Raw genomic sequence first — 13247 nt, forward strand, 5'->3', positions numbered from 1 at the left:
CACAAGAAATTACAGTTTTATATCTTTATGTTTTGAAGTTTGAAACGTGGCAAAAGGTCACAAAGTTCAAGGGGCCAAATAGTTTCGCAAGCCACTGTAGTGTGTGTGTATATATACATATATATATATATATATATATATATATATATATATATATATATATATATATATATATATATAGGGCAGCACGGCGGCGCAGTGGTTAGCGCGTGTGCAGCACAGTTCTAAGGTCTTGGGAACCTCCTGTGTGGGTTCCAATCCAGCTCCTGGACTTCCTGTGCGGAGTTTGTATGTTCCCCCCGTGCTTGCGTGGGTTTCCTCCGGGCACTCCGGTTTCCTCCCGCATTCCAAAGACATGCATTTCAGGTGGATTGGCCGGTCTAAATTGTCCGTAGGTGTAAATGTGCGAGCGAGTTGTCTGTCCCTGTGTGCCCTGCGATTGGCCGGCAACCAGTGAAGGGTGTCCCCTGCCCACTGCCTGATGATTGCTAGGATGGGCTCCAGCACCCCCGCGACCCTACTGAGGATAAACGGTGCAGTTAATGAGATGAGATTATATATATATATATATATATATATATATATATATATATATATATATATATATATATATATATATATACACACAAATAAAACCCCAACCATTACTCAATTTTAGTGCCTCTCGTGCTCTTGTTTTTTATTTTTGCACAATAAATAAAAACGTGGTTCAACCCTGGAAAGGACAAATCTCATACTGTGTTTATCTTTGATTCTATTCTTTAATCTCGTTCGAATTGACACTTCAAAACAATACGTGTGTTATGGTTTGACCGGAATGAGTAGCCAAATGTGCCAGGTACCCAGGAAACAGAATCAAAGACCTTAATGTCACAGGACAGGATTTATTGAAATTTTGAGGAGTAGGTGTGGAAAACCAGATTTGGAAGGCTTTTGAAGCGCAGGTAGTCTAGAAGCAAGGAGAGAAGCAGTGCTTTAAAAGGAGATATAGGCAAACATTAAGAAAATAATGTGACTTTTGATTTGAATTGGCTTCTATGGACCACAATGGTCTACGTTCCAGCCCCAGTTTCTTGTCTGCAGCAGCTGTTAAAGTCTGCCGCCTTGACTGAAGGCAGCTGCGCCAATTGGGAATCTCTCCACTAGTGCTGGTCTTGGTTGAAGGGTAGCCCAGAAATAAGGTTGAATAGGTATCTTGGTCAGGGTGTGGCATAACAAGGTGCTGCACAACCCTTAATCAAAGCCGAGCCCACTACTACTTTTTGTGCCATGCGTCCTCTCTCTCCTTTCTCTCTGTCCACTGATCTACCTGCACTGCGTGGCGCTGGCTGAATTATACATCTAGGCTCAGCTCAAAACAGGATAGATAGATAGATACTTTATTCATCCTGTAGGGAAATTCACACTTCCAGCAGTCTCATTTGTTGTTTATTAACAGATTAACAGGATGCCCTCGGGGTGCTTTGTTGTAGTTTATCCACAGCGGAGTGACGTCACACGCTTGTCCAAAAGTTCGACGTCCCTGCGGCAGATGGAAATCTTTGTGCCCAGGGATACACCACCTCGTGTTAGCGAGTCCACCTCCTCTCCGCTTCCCGCAGGCTTTCGTGTCTCCGTCTAACAGCGCTGAAGCCGGATAGCTCCAGGTAGCTCCGGGTAGCTCCGGGTAGCGCCACGTTAGCGTCCGGGATGCTAGACGTGAGCCAAGTTTCCGTAAAACACAGCAAACTGCACTCCCTGTGCGCTTTGATGTTTTTTACCAGCACAGCCAGTTCGTCTGTCTTATTTGGTAGAGAGTTTTACATTTACCATGATTACGGACGATACCGAAGACTTATAACGCCGCTAGCCGCTTAGCTAGCTCTGGCTCTCCATCCACAATAGGGCCCCCTCATCACGCCGGCACGAGAATTCTTCACAGAAAGGAGTTGATTCCTTGAATAAATTGTGCGTTAAAACCCATGTCCATAGGATAGAAAGTAATCCAAAATGTAGTTGTCAAACGGGACGAAAAACACAGAAGAAGCAGACAATTAAAACAATAAATCACAAAAAGTGCGAAATATCATGGAGCTGCTGGAAAGGCTGCCACTCACGGCGGCACCGCTTTGATCTTTGGATAGGATGTGAGACATAGCGAGCAAGAAGAAGATTTTTTGGGGGGGTTCGTTTCTCCAGAAAAATATTATAAGCTCTGTCTCTGACATCATGTGGCGGATGCCCTGGAAATACGTTTTTCACCCCTCTGGGTGTTCGTGGACCCCAATTTGGGAACTTTGGGAATAACATATAGTATGTTACATCATAGTCTAAGAGTAATGATAGATGTAAACAGTCTTCTTGCATTTGCTATTGTTAAGACAAAAGCTGTCCCCAGATTTCTTCCAGCTGGAAAAATAATTAAGCATCAGCGCCTCTTCTGGGCATTTTTGGTCTCTAAATGTATTATTGAACCTGACAATATGTATGTATATGGTTCTTTCTTCTCGAATCGAGGGAATATTAAATTACCATACAAATCTCAGCAGAACTCATCAATCGGCAAAAGCATCTAGCGATACATATCGGATGAGCGATATTTGGTTGATCAATAAATTTAGGGAACAAATAATCCATTGACCAATTCAATTGAAGAGCGGAATTTAGTCTTTTAAACTCGTGTTGCTTTTTTAGAGCACCACATATGTTTAATTATATCAGGAAAACAAACCTTTTTTGTTAATCTGAAGGATTGCCTACACAGCAATTATATGTAAAACACTGCAGGGCATGGAAGCTGTGGTTTTTGCTGGCCGCTCGCAGGGTCCTTTCTTTGTCACGTTAAGATAGCTGGCTGGGTTCCACCGGCTTGGTTGCAGGCTCCATCAGCGCTTGGATCTTGGCAAAGCCAGGCGTTCTTGCTTCTTGCTCACTGGACTTGCTCTTGCTGGACATGGCTTGGTCCTTTGCTCCTGGCTTGTCTTTTGCCACTTCCGAGATTTATTTTATTGCTCACTAAGCTGGAACCTAAAGCGACTGAGTGGAAGAAAGAGGAGATAGGAAGGACGATCACTCAAAGGAAGATTGATGTGTTTGCCTTGAGTAAAACAAAGATTAAAGGACAGGGTGAATTACAGCTTGGAGGTATGTATGGGAGAAAGTCTGGAGTTACGGGTGGACATGCTAGAGAAGGAGTGGCTGTGTTTGTGAGTGAGAAAGCAAAGCAAAAACTGGTGGAGTGCAAAGAGATATCTTCCAGATTTATGTGAGTGCGATTAAAGTGGGATGTAGAAGTATGGATGTTAATAAGTGCATATGGACCTGGTTCAGAAAGAAGTGCTGAGGAGAGAGAGGAGTTCTGGAAGGATTTGTCCAAACGTGTGGCAAGTGTAAAAGAGGAGTGGAAAATGGTAATGCTAGGTGACCTGAATGCTAGAGTGGGTGATGGAATTGTTGAATATGTGGTTGGTAGATGTGGAGTGCCAGGAAGAAATGCGAGCGGGAAGAAATTGATTGAGTTATGTATGGAAAATTAATTGGTGATTGCAAATACACTGTTTTAAAAAAAAAGGACGTGACTAAGTATACTTTTGTTAGAATAGATGGTGGACAGAGCACTGATGGATTATGTAGTGGTTAGGAAAAGGATGTTAAGTAGATTGTTGAATGTGCATGCTTACTGAGGTGAAATGAGTGGTATGCCTGATCTTTTTTATGTGGAAGGAAGATTGAGAATCGATTGTGGGGGGCTAGTTATATGAAGAGTGTGAGGGAAGAGGGGAAAATGTCGCAGTTGAATAAGGCAGGAAAGGGAAGAGAGTTTAAAGTGAGTATAGGGGAAGATTATAAACGTATTCGTAGAAGAGAAGTGGAGAGTGTGGACACGGAATGGAAGTGGTTTAAAGAGTAGTGTTGAGGAATGCGAAAGAAGTGTGTGGAATGAGAAAAGTTGGTCGAGGTTTTAGGAAAGGAAGTGAATAGTCTTGTCCCCCCTGGCCATTAGACTGTTAAATGGTCAATCAAACACATAGTAAATCTAAACTGCTGCCAATCTGAACATCTGTTGGTTTTGTTTGACTTTTTTGCACTACTGGCAGCTCTTCATAGCTAGCCACTCCTTGCACATCTGTTCTCCTCTGCACTATTGTACTACAGTGTTATTGTTACTGTTTACCTGACTTGTTTACCTGACTGCCCATTTTGCACATCTGGTTAGCTGCTCCTCTTGCACTCTTTGCACTACTATAAAATACTATAGATAGCCATAATTATTTAGTATATTATTAGTACTCAATACTCCAACTCAATACAACATTTTATTTATATCTGTACATTCAAGGAAACTGTGCGGGTCAGATGTATCGACATTTCGTTCTGTATACACGTGTACTAGAATGACAATAAAGTAGATCTGAATCTGAATCTGAATGGTGGAATGATGAGGTCTTAGAGGCTGTGACAGAGAAGAGACCTGCCTTTGAGGAGTGGCTGAAAGATAAAAGTGGTGATGCGTATGAAAGGTATAAAGTGAAGAAAAGGTTGGTAAAAGCGGTAGTGTAAGCAGCGAAAAGGAAAGCAAGTGATGAATGGTGTCGAAAGATAGGAATGAACTTTGAGAAAAGGAGAAATGTGTTTTGGAAAAAGTGAAAAGAGTCAGAAAGAGCGGGTCTGGAAAGGAAGAGAAAGTGAAAGATAGGAACGGTAGATTGCTGGTTAGTGGTAGTGCCGATTAGCAGAGTATTTTGAGGAGTTGTTGAATGTGCAGGATGGGAGAGAAGCGAGAGTCGAGTCTATTGGTGGTATGGGGAAAATGCCCGTGTCGGGTGATTTGAATGTGACCATGGAAACACGGGAGGTGCAAGAGGTATTCAATGGCATGAAAGGGGGGAGGCGCCTGGGTTGGATGCTTGTACTGCTGAATGCTTGAAGAAAGGTGGCACCGCTACGCTTGACTGGTTAGTATGTTTGTTGAATGTATGCTTTTTAAGTGGTGTGGTTCCTGTTGATTGATGTAGTGCATGTGTGGTGCCATTGAATAAGGATAAAGGTGATAGGTATGAATGTAGCAATTGGAGAGGTATCAGTTTGTTGTCTGTACCGGGTAAGTTGTATGGAAGAGTCTTGATTAAGATAGTGAGAGGAAGAACAGATGAGGTGGTGATGGAGGAGCAGAGTGGTTTCAGGAAAGGAAGAGGATGTCTGGACCAGGTGTTTGCAGTAAGACAGGTGTGTGGCTTTAATGGACTTGGAAAAGGCATATGACAGAGTCGATAGAGAGGCATTGTGGCAGGTGATGGTAATGTATGGAGTTGGGTGGAAAGTTGTTGGAAGCATTGAAAAGTTTTTATGTGAACAGTAGATCATGTGTAAGAGTAGGGTGTGAGACAAGTGAGTGGGTACCTGTGTTGACTGGTGTGAGACAGGGTCTTGTGATGTCGCAATGGCTGTTTAATATAAAAAAGGATGGTGTGGTGAATGCAAGAGTATTTGGCAGAGGTGTAGAGATGATGGATAATAGTAGAACGGTGTGGCAGGTAAGTCTGTTGTTGTTTGCAGATGACACATATTCTGAGGAAAAATTGAGAAGGTTGGTAATGGAGTTTGGAAGAGTGTGATAGGCGCAAGTTATGTGGACTGTTGGGAAAGAGTAAGGTGATGAAGTGTTCATGTGATGGAGTGGGAATGGCGTTGGAATTAAGTGTGAATGGATAGGTTCTGTAAGAAGTTGAAGTTTTAGGTACTTGAATGTGGCTGCATTTGGTTGAATGGAGTGCGAGGTATTGCGCAGAGTGAATCAAGGAAGCAAGGTTTTTGGGTGCTCTGAGGAAAGTGATGAGTAACAAGAGTATGAGTATGGATGTTAAGAGAGGACTGTGTAACAGTATGGTTGTGCCGACTGTGTTGTATGGTGCAGAGACTTGGAGCCTGAATGCAGATTTGAGAAGGTAATTAAATGTTTTTGAGATGAAGTGTTTAAAGAGTATGTTAGGAGTGACAAGATTGGATAGATTGAGAAATGAAATTGTGAGGGACACAATTGGAGTAGTTGCGGAGCTGAGCAAGCGTATGGATGAGAGAGTGCTTGGTTGGTTTGGACACATCGAGAGGATGGATGAGGAGCGAATGTTTAACAGGATCTACAGAGAAGAAATGAATAGAAGGAGATCCAAGAGGAAGGCCACGATTAGCGTGGATGGTGTTATGAGTGCACCTGCATGAAAGAGGTCTAAATGTAGTGGAAGTGATACGAATGAGTGGAGAGGTGTTGTGAAAGGATAGTGGATATTTGGACGTGTTCTAAGGGATGGGCATGGTACCTGTATGATACGGAAGGGGTAAACAAGTGAAAGCTGTCGGGCCCTGCTGTTGAACAGAAGAGTGTGTTATGCCACCCTGACCTGAGTGACAGGGCCGCTTTATTGTGTCCCGTTTCATCTGGAGGGACGAAAGCATGACCAACTTGGGTGCAGAGGTGCTTAACTTGTTTGTGTGTTTGGGCGTTTGGGTTGGCCATGGTCAAATTTTGTGTGTGATTTTTGCTACTTCTTTCCTTTTTTCTTTCTTTTTTTTTTTTATATGTGTTTGTCTTGCCATTGGTCAACCCTCCCGAGGCAGGCAGGCAGGCAGGCAGGTTTTCACAGAACTGACTTGCGGGTGTTAGGTGTCACTCTCCCACACAGTTGGCCGGCCTCTTGGGGCCTGTTTGTCACTGAAACCCGGAAGGTTTCAAGGCATATGTTTGACATTGATTAATCTCTTGTTTGTTCTACACTGATATGAATTTCTTCATTAACAATAAGGCACATTAAAGAGGTGGTGTCACTCCAAGCCCAGCAGATCCGGGAGCTCCAAGAGCTGTACCGACAGCTGCGTTCTCAAAAGGACCAAAGGCAAAGTCTTCCCGTATGTTTGTCTCAGAGTCTGGCACTTGGGGCACTGCCACCCCACTCCTCCCCTCGAAGAGCCAGGCCGCCAAGAGTCAAACTCCGGCCCCGACCTCACTCTCACGTAGATAACAACGGGTTCAGGCAAGCCGGTATGTTAATTTTCCTGCTCTTCACCCTTTTTTGATATGCCGTGTTCCGAGTTCATTATTGTACCATTCATTCAGGGTTACAGAAGTCCAGTGGGTTTTCAGCTTCAGAACACAGGCAAATGCCTCCTGGTAGCACCTCAGACCATGGCTCCTTGCTCGCAAACCAAAAAGGTACAAATTCATTTTGCTACCAATATGTAATATTTGACTACCACATGGCACAGTTGTCAAATGTGTATGGAAACAAAGACAAAGAAGAAAAAGAAACGCCCCTTTGGGCGGTACCAACATGTTGAAACAGAGAAACATTATATCATCTGATTAGAAATACACACTTTTGAGGAAATAGTTTAAGCCTACTTTATAATTACACACTGTCCCATTAATAACGTTGCTGTCATTTTGGATTTTATTATATCTTTAACCTAATTTTTCATGTTAAACTATATTTTTTTCTTGTTTTTCGACAAAAAAACAATACTAAAGTCTGCAAAAAAATGATCTGCAAACGTTTTTCTGTTTTTTGTTTTTTGGGGTTAAATATGAAAAATTATGACTGAAATCCGCAAAATTATGTATGTAAGATTTTTACTTAATTTATGTTATCATGTGGGGCAGCACGGCGGCGCAGTGGTTAGCGCGTGTGCGGCACAGTTCTAAGGTCGTGGGAACCTCCTGTGTGGGTTCAAATCCAGCTCCCGGCTATACTGTGCGGAGTTTGTATGTTCTCCCCGTGCTTGCGTGGGTTTCCTCCGGGCACTCCGGTTTCCTCCCACATTCCAAAGACATGCATTTCAGGTGAATTGGCCGGTCCAAATTGTCCCTACGTGTGACCGAGCGAGTGAGTTGTCTGTCCCCGTATGCCCTGCGATTGGCTGGCAACCAGTTCAGGGTGTCCCCTGCCCACTGCCCGATTATTGCTGGGATCGGCTCCAGCACCCCCGCGACCCTACTGAGGATAAGCGGTGCAGCTAATGAGATGAGATGAGATGTTATCATGTTTTGCAGTCCAAAATAGGATATAGTATTTATTTTGGATAATCATTTTGCTGTCAGTGTGAATTTTATATTTTTAACCGTATTTTCCAGATACGTAGAAAAAAAGTATTTTTTGAGCAAAAATGATCATCCAGTGAAATCTTTTTTTTCTTGTTAAATATGAAAATATTTATTAAAATCATCAATATGCTGCGCAAGATTTTTATTTGTTGCGCATAAAAAGGTTTAATTGTTTTGTATTTGATCTTTGTGGGGTAGATTTTTCAGTGTAAATGTGTTGAAAAAGGTAAAGTTTCCTCTTTTTCTTCTTTTTGTTATTTTTCCTTTTGGTTTATTATTTTTTCTTTTGTTTCTTTTTTCCCCCATTTAATTTATTCTACCCATTTTATATTGTTTAATGCTGATTGTTGTTTTATGATCTTTTTTACTGCTTATTTTTGTGGCACTTTCAGTGTAGGATAAATCTGTTGCTGACAAAGTGCAATAAATATGACATTGTTCAATAACATAACCACCTGTCTGTTCTTCTCTATTCAACTGACGTGAAACTGTTCAGAACACTTCAAATGATTTGACATACAACAACGTATTTTTAAATTAATGGAAATAGTTACTTTCCCTGGTAACTAGTTACTTTTAATATAGAGTAATTCAGGTACTAATTAGTTACTTTTGGGAAGAAGTAGTGAGTAACTATAATTACTCTTTTAAGTGCCTAACACGGATTATGACTTAGTTCATTAAAGGGAGAGTGTGTAATATTTAGTGCCTCCTACTGTTACAAAAAAAATAATTCAGTAAAAAAACAAACAAACAATGATTTGAATAGTAGGTAAAACTTATTTTTTATTAAAATTATAGGTCGAGAATTGTGCTTTTCTTTCACGGAGTGGAATCCTCACTTAGGTCTCCTTCATGTTTGTCTGGTGGGATTCCACCACGCTGTGCTTTGTGGCTCTGGCCCTAGCTTGCCCCAGACAACACGGTGCCATCTAGAGGTTAAATATTACACACTGGGGCTTTAAGCCAATTAGGAAAAACAAGGCAAATTGTTAAAGGACGGCAGCAAGCATAATTTTCTTGTGCAGGTGAGAGCCCCACCAGGACTTTCACAGACGACCTGCACAAGTTGGTGGAGAATTGGACAAAGGAGGCTGTTAACCAGAGCACGCCCAAACCGTCTCTCAATCAGATCAAGCACATTCAACAAGTTCAGGAGTTGGGGGGATGGGCCTGCCCTGCTGAGGTATGCCCTCTATGTCACTGAATGAGCTCACAGGGTTCGTACGGGTGCTTCAATCCTTGAAAATGCTCAAATTCTAATATTGTGCTTTCAAGGTCAGGAAAATATACTTGAATTATGGGTGAAGTGCTTGAAAATGCTTGATATTGTTGCCATTGCCATGTTTCTTGGCAGTTTGGCTCTATATACCACGCAAAAAAGAAAGAAGAAAAAACTACTTTGGTGGCTTTTCATCATGGTGTTGTCATGTGAAACGTCACTGCCACTTTGTTTATCGTTGCTTCTTGTGATCCGTTAGTTTTGACACAATATTTTTGTTCACAAATAAACAGACTCGTTAAACTATTCCCAATATGGTAGTTAGCCCTTCCCTTTCGATTGACACCTTTTCTATGATGAGGGTCTGTTCCTGCTAGTTTTATTCATGCACAAAGCGGTGAGTTGCATAAAACCTACATCTCCCTCAACACATATGCTCCATGTGTCTCACTCATACATTTACTGCTTGGAAAAAAATGCCTAAACTGGCCGCATAGTTGCATGAGCTGCACGGTGATAATAAAACATGCACCAAATAATTGCAGGTGATACCTAAAAAAGATATGGAATGTAAATTAAAATGTTCACAGATCTACAAAAAAATATGTTTTTAGAATAAAAAAGCCAATACAGCCAACATGATTTAAATTAACTTGAAACAAAAAATGCATCAAATTTCAACGGAACTGGCAATTTCAAAAATGTGATTGACAGATTGACAAACTGTTATGGCAACAGCTAATCATTTCCATTTTAGCGTGCTTTTTAAGATCTGTCTCAGACATAAACACATACGCTTGATAGACGAACGGGGTCGTAGCAAGGAGGAGATGGGAGGAGTAGGAGCAAAGGGAGAGTCTTGGCTTCAACTGAGACTTAATAATCGGCCCATCTAATACATAAAAATGGCGATACTGATATCCGTCAAATTCCGAAATATCGGTGCAGATTATCGTCACTCCTGATTATCGGTGCTCAAGCTCCCCCAAATTATCAACCCAAGCACCCCCAAAAATCATACTATTTTCAAAACTCTATCTTTCCTGATAAAGGACAGGATAGGCTCAAATATAATGTACAGGCTTAGCTAAAATATAAGTTAAAAACAACAAAAATATGAACAATGCCACGTAGTATTTTTGTAGTGTTACTCTTGTTATATTTTGTAGTATTTCCGCGGTCATATTTTTGTAGTATTTCTGTTGTGTTTTTATAGTATAAATGTACTTCATAGTATTTCTAAAGTTGTATTTTTTTTTCTGTATTATATCTGTAGTATTCTTTTAGTATTACTCTAGTTGTATTTTTGTAGTATTTCTGTCGTATTATTTATGTACAACTGTTTTTGTTTTACTGTAGTGGTATTTTTGTTGTATTTCTGTAAAAGTATTTTTGAAGTATTTCCATTCTAACATGTGTAGTATTTTTTTATATTACTGTAGTTGTATTTTTGTATTATTTCTTTAGTAATAATTTTGCAATAATGTATTGTAATTGTATCATAGTATTACTTTTGTAGTATTTTTCTCCTATTTCTATTTTTAAGCACTAAATTTGATATTTAGTTTTGTAGTAATATTGTATTATTTTGTGCTATTTGTTGCAGACACACAAGGGGACAAAGTTGGCACCCAAAAAATACTATTATATATTCATGATATATTGACCATTTTTGTTTGGCGGGCCGGTTGAAAAAGCCTGACATGCCACATGTGGCCCGCAAGCTGTCGTTTTCCCACCCATGCTCTGGGTGCTCAGAACCCCCAAAGCTCTGAACCTAAAATTTCCCTTGGTTGTGTTTTCTTTCCCATTCAGGTAGCTCCACCAGCTTGGTTTCCCTTGGTCCCTCTGAATCCACAGTTGACCCCGGCTGCCGTCATGCCCCAGAATCTCGGTAGGGGAGGCGTGTCCACCTCCTCCGGGTCTTTGCCCCAAGCGCCGCATCTTCAGCAGCAGCAACTGAGCATTCAGCTGTGCCAGCACAGACCTTTGGAGGCGCAGCTGCATCCTGGCCAACCACCGCTGCCTTCCTGCAGCGTTGTCACTGCCGGGACAGTCTTTTGCACCTCCTCATCCTGTCCCAAAGCTGTAGTACCTTCCAGTGCCAAAAACAATTACCCGGCAGACACCTAATGCCTACATGCTTCCACTGGGACTGAAGTCAAACAGAGGTTGGTGTGAAAAAAAAAAGTTCCAGAAATTTGAGTTGTAGCAGGTTGTAGCACAGGTCCATTCTGAGAATCAGGCTGGATTTACAGCAGCGGTCGGGAACATTTTTGACCCAGAGAGTCATAAAAGCAACATAAAATATTAAAAAAAAAAACATTTTTGAAAGAGACACATCATATATTTCAAGACCAAATTCTACAAAAATGCCAAAACTGCTCAAAATTGTCAACACATTTTATTTCACATGTGACATTTGATGATTTTTTCAAATCTATAAAATAATGATAAAATGCCCCATATCAATATGCAACAGTGTTAAGGCTCATTTCGACCAGCAATTTTGTCCTAAAGAAGGTTTTCAAAAAAAATGTGTAAATAAAATTTTTTTGTAAAAATGTCACAAATCACTGCAAACGATATCAGCGAATCAGTGTATTTACCTTCAGTGCAGACTGCACTGTGCGAGAGAGAGAAGGGAGTGCCTTGCTCTGTGTACGGAGAACCGCCCACCTCTACTGCTCACCCAATCAAATTGCTCTGAGTCGTTTGCTGGCGTTTTTCAGGTTTTTGCAGTTTGTTCTGTGACTCTTTATCATAAAGTATCTTAACAGTGAACAAACATAGTTTCATGAGCTTACATTTAAGAGTTTTCTAGCAACCTACTGCTAAAAGGGCGTATGTTGTTTTGACACCCTGACTGTAAACTGTAGTTATGAATGTGCCCTATATATATTGGACTGAACCAAGAGACAGGTACTGATTTTGGGTTTTAACTGGCTCTTGGAACACTATAGAGAAATGTACTATGGGCAAATTTGATCCACGAGCCTTATGTACACATGAAAAGTCCGATAGATATATAGTGGGACCTCGCTACTTCGTGCTTTGACGTTCGCGGATTCAGAGCTTCGCGGGCCTAAAATAATAATAAAATTTAAAAAAAAAAATTATATATACGGCGGCGCAGTGGTTAGCGCTTGTGCGGCACAGTTCATGTCATGGGAACCTGTCGTGGGTTCAAATCCAGCTCCAGACTTTCTGTGCGGAGTTTGTATGTTCTCCCCGTGCTTGCGTGGGCTTCCTCCGGGCACTCCGGATTCCTCCCACATTCCAAAAACATGCATTTCAGGTGAATTGGCCGGTCCAAATTGTCCCTAGGTGTGAATGAGCGAATGAGTTGTCTGTCCCTGTGTGCCCTGCGATTGGCTGGCAACCAGTTCAGGGTGTCCCCTGCCCACTGCCCGAAGATGGCTGGGATGGGCTCCAGCCCCCCCGCGACCCTAATGAGGATAAGCGGTACGGCTAATGAGATGAGATGAGATGAGATTTATTATTTTTTTTTAAAGCATTTTTGAAGGGGCGCTGCTACTTTGTGGTTCCATGTCCGCGGGTTCAGAGCTTCGCAGGTCAAAAAAAAAAAATAATAAAAATAATAAAATAAAATAATTAAAAAAAAAATATATATATATATATATATATATATAAAAAAATATATATATATATATATATATATATATATATATATATATTTATTTTATTTTTTTAATATACATATATTTATATATATATATATATATATATATATATATATATATATATATATATATATATATATATATATATATATATAATTTTTTCTGTTAAGCATTTTTGAAGAGGCGTCGCTACTTCGCAGATTTTCACTTTTCGCGGGTGGTTTTCGTCCCCATTAACCGGGTCTAAAAAATAAGAATTTTTTTTTTTTTTAGGGTGCACCGCTACTTTGCGGATTTTCACTTATCG

The 13247-nt window shown here is 40.8% G+C and overlaps 1 protein-coding gene across 1 annotated transcript in view; it reads left to right on the forward strand.

The window, feature by feature from the left end:
- wnk3 (WNK lysine deficient protein kinase 3) overlaps positions 1–12353 on the forward strand; it is a 128238-nt gene extending 115885 nt beyond the window's left edge. Inside the window, exons 22-25 of the mRNA XM_088329848.1 lie at positions 6780–7015; positions 7091–7186; positions 9103–9260; positions 11112–12353. Of these exons, the coding sequence (XP_088185974.1) occupies positions 6780–7015; positions 7091–7186; positions 9103–9260; positions 11112–11429 (808 nt within the window). The 3' untranslated portion in view covers positions 11430–12353. The remainder of the gene's footprint in view (positions 1–6779; positions 7016–7090; positions 7187–9102; positions 9261–11111) is intronic.
- The last annotated feature ends 894 nt before the right edge of the window (positions 12354–13247 follow it).

Source organism: Urocampus carinirostris, chromosome 3 (assembly GCF_059441175.1).
Source record: "Urocampus carinirostris isolate Australia breed hairy pipefish chromosome 3, RoL_Ucar_1.0, whole genome shotgun sequence".
Taxonomy (NCBI): Eukaryota; Metazoa; Chordata; class Actinopteri; order Syngnathiformes; family Syngnathidae; genus Urocampus; species Urocampus carinirostris.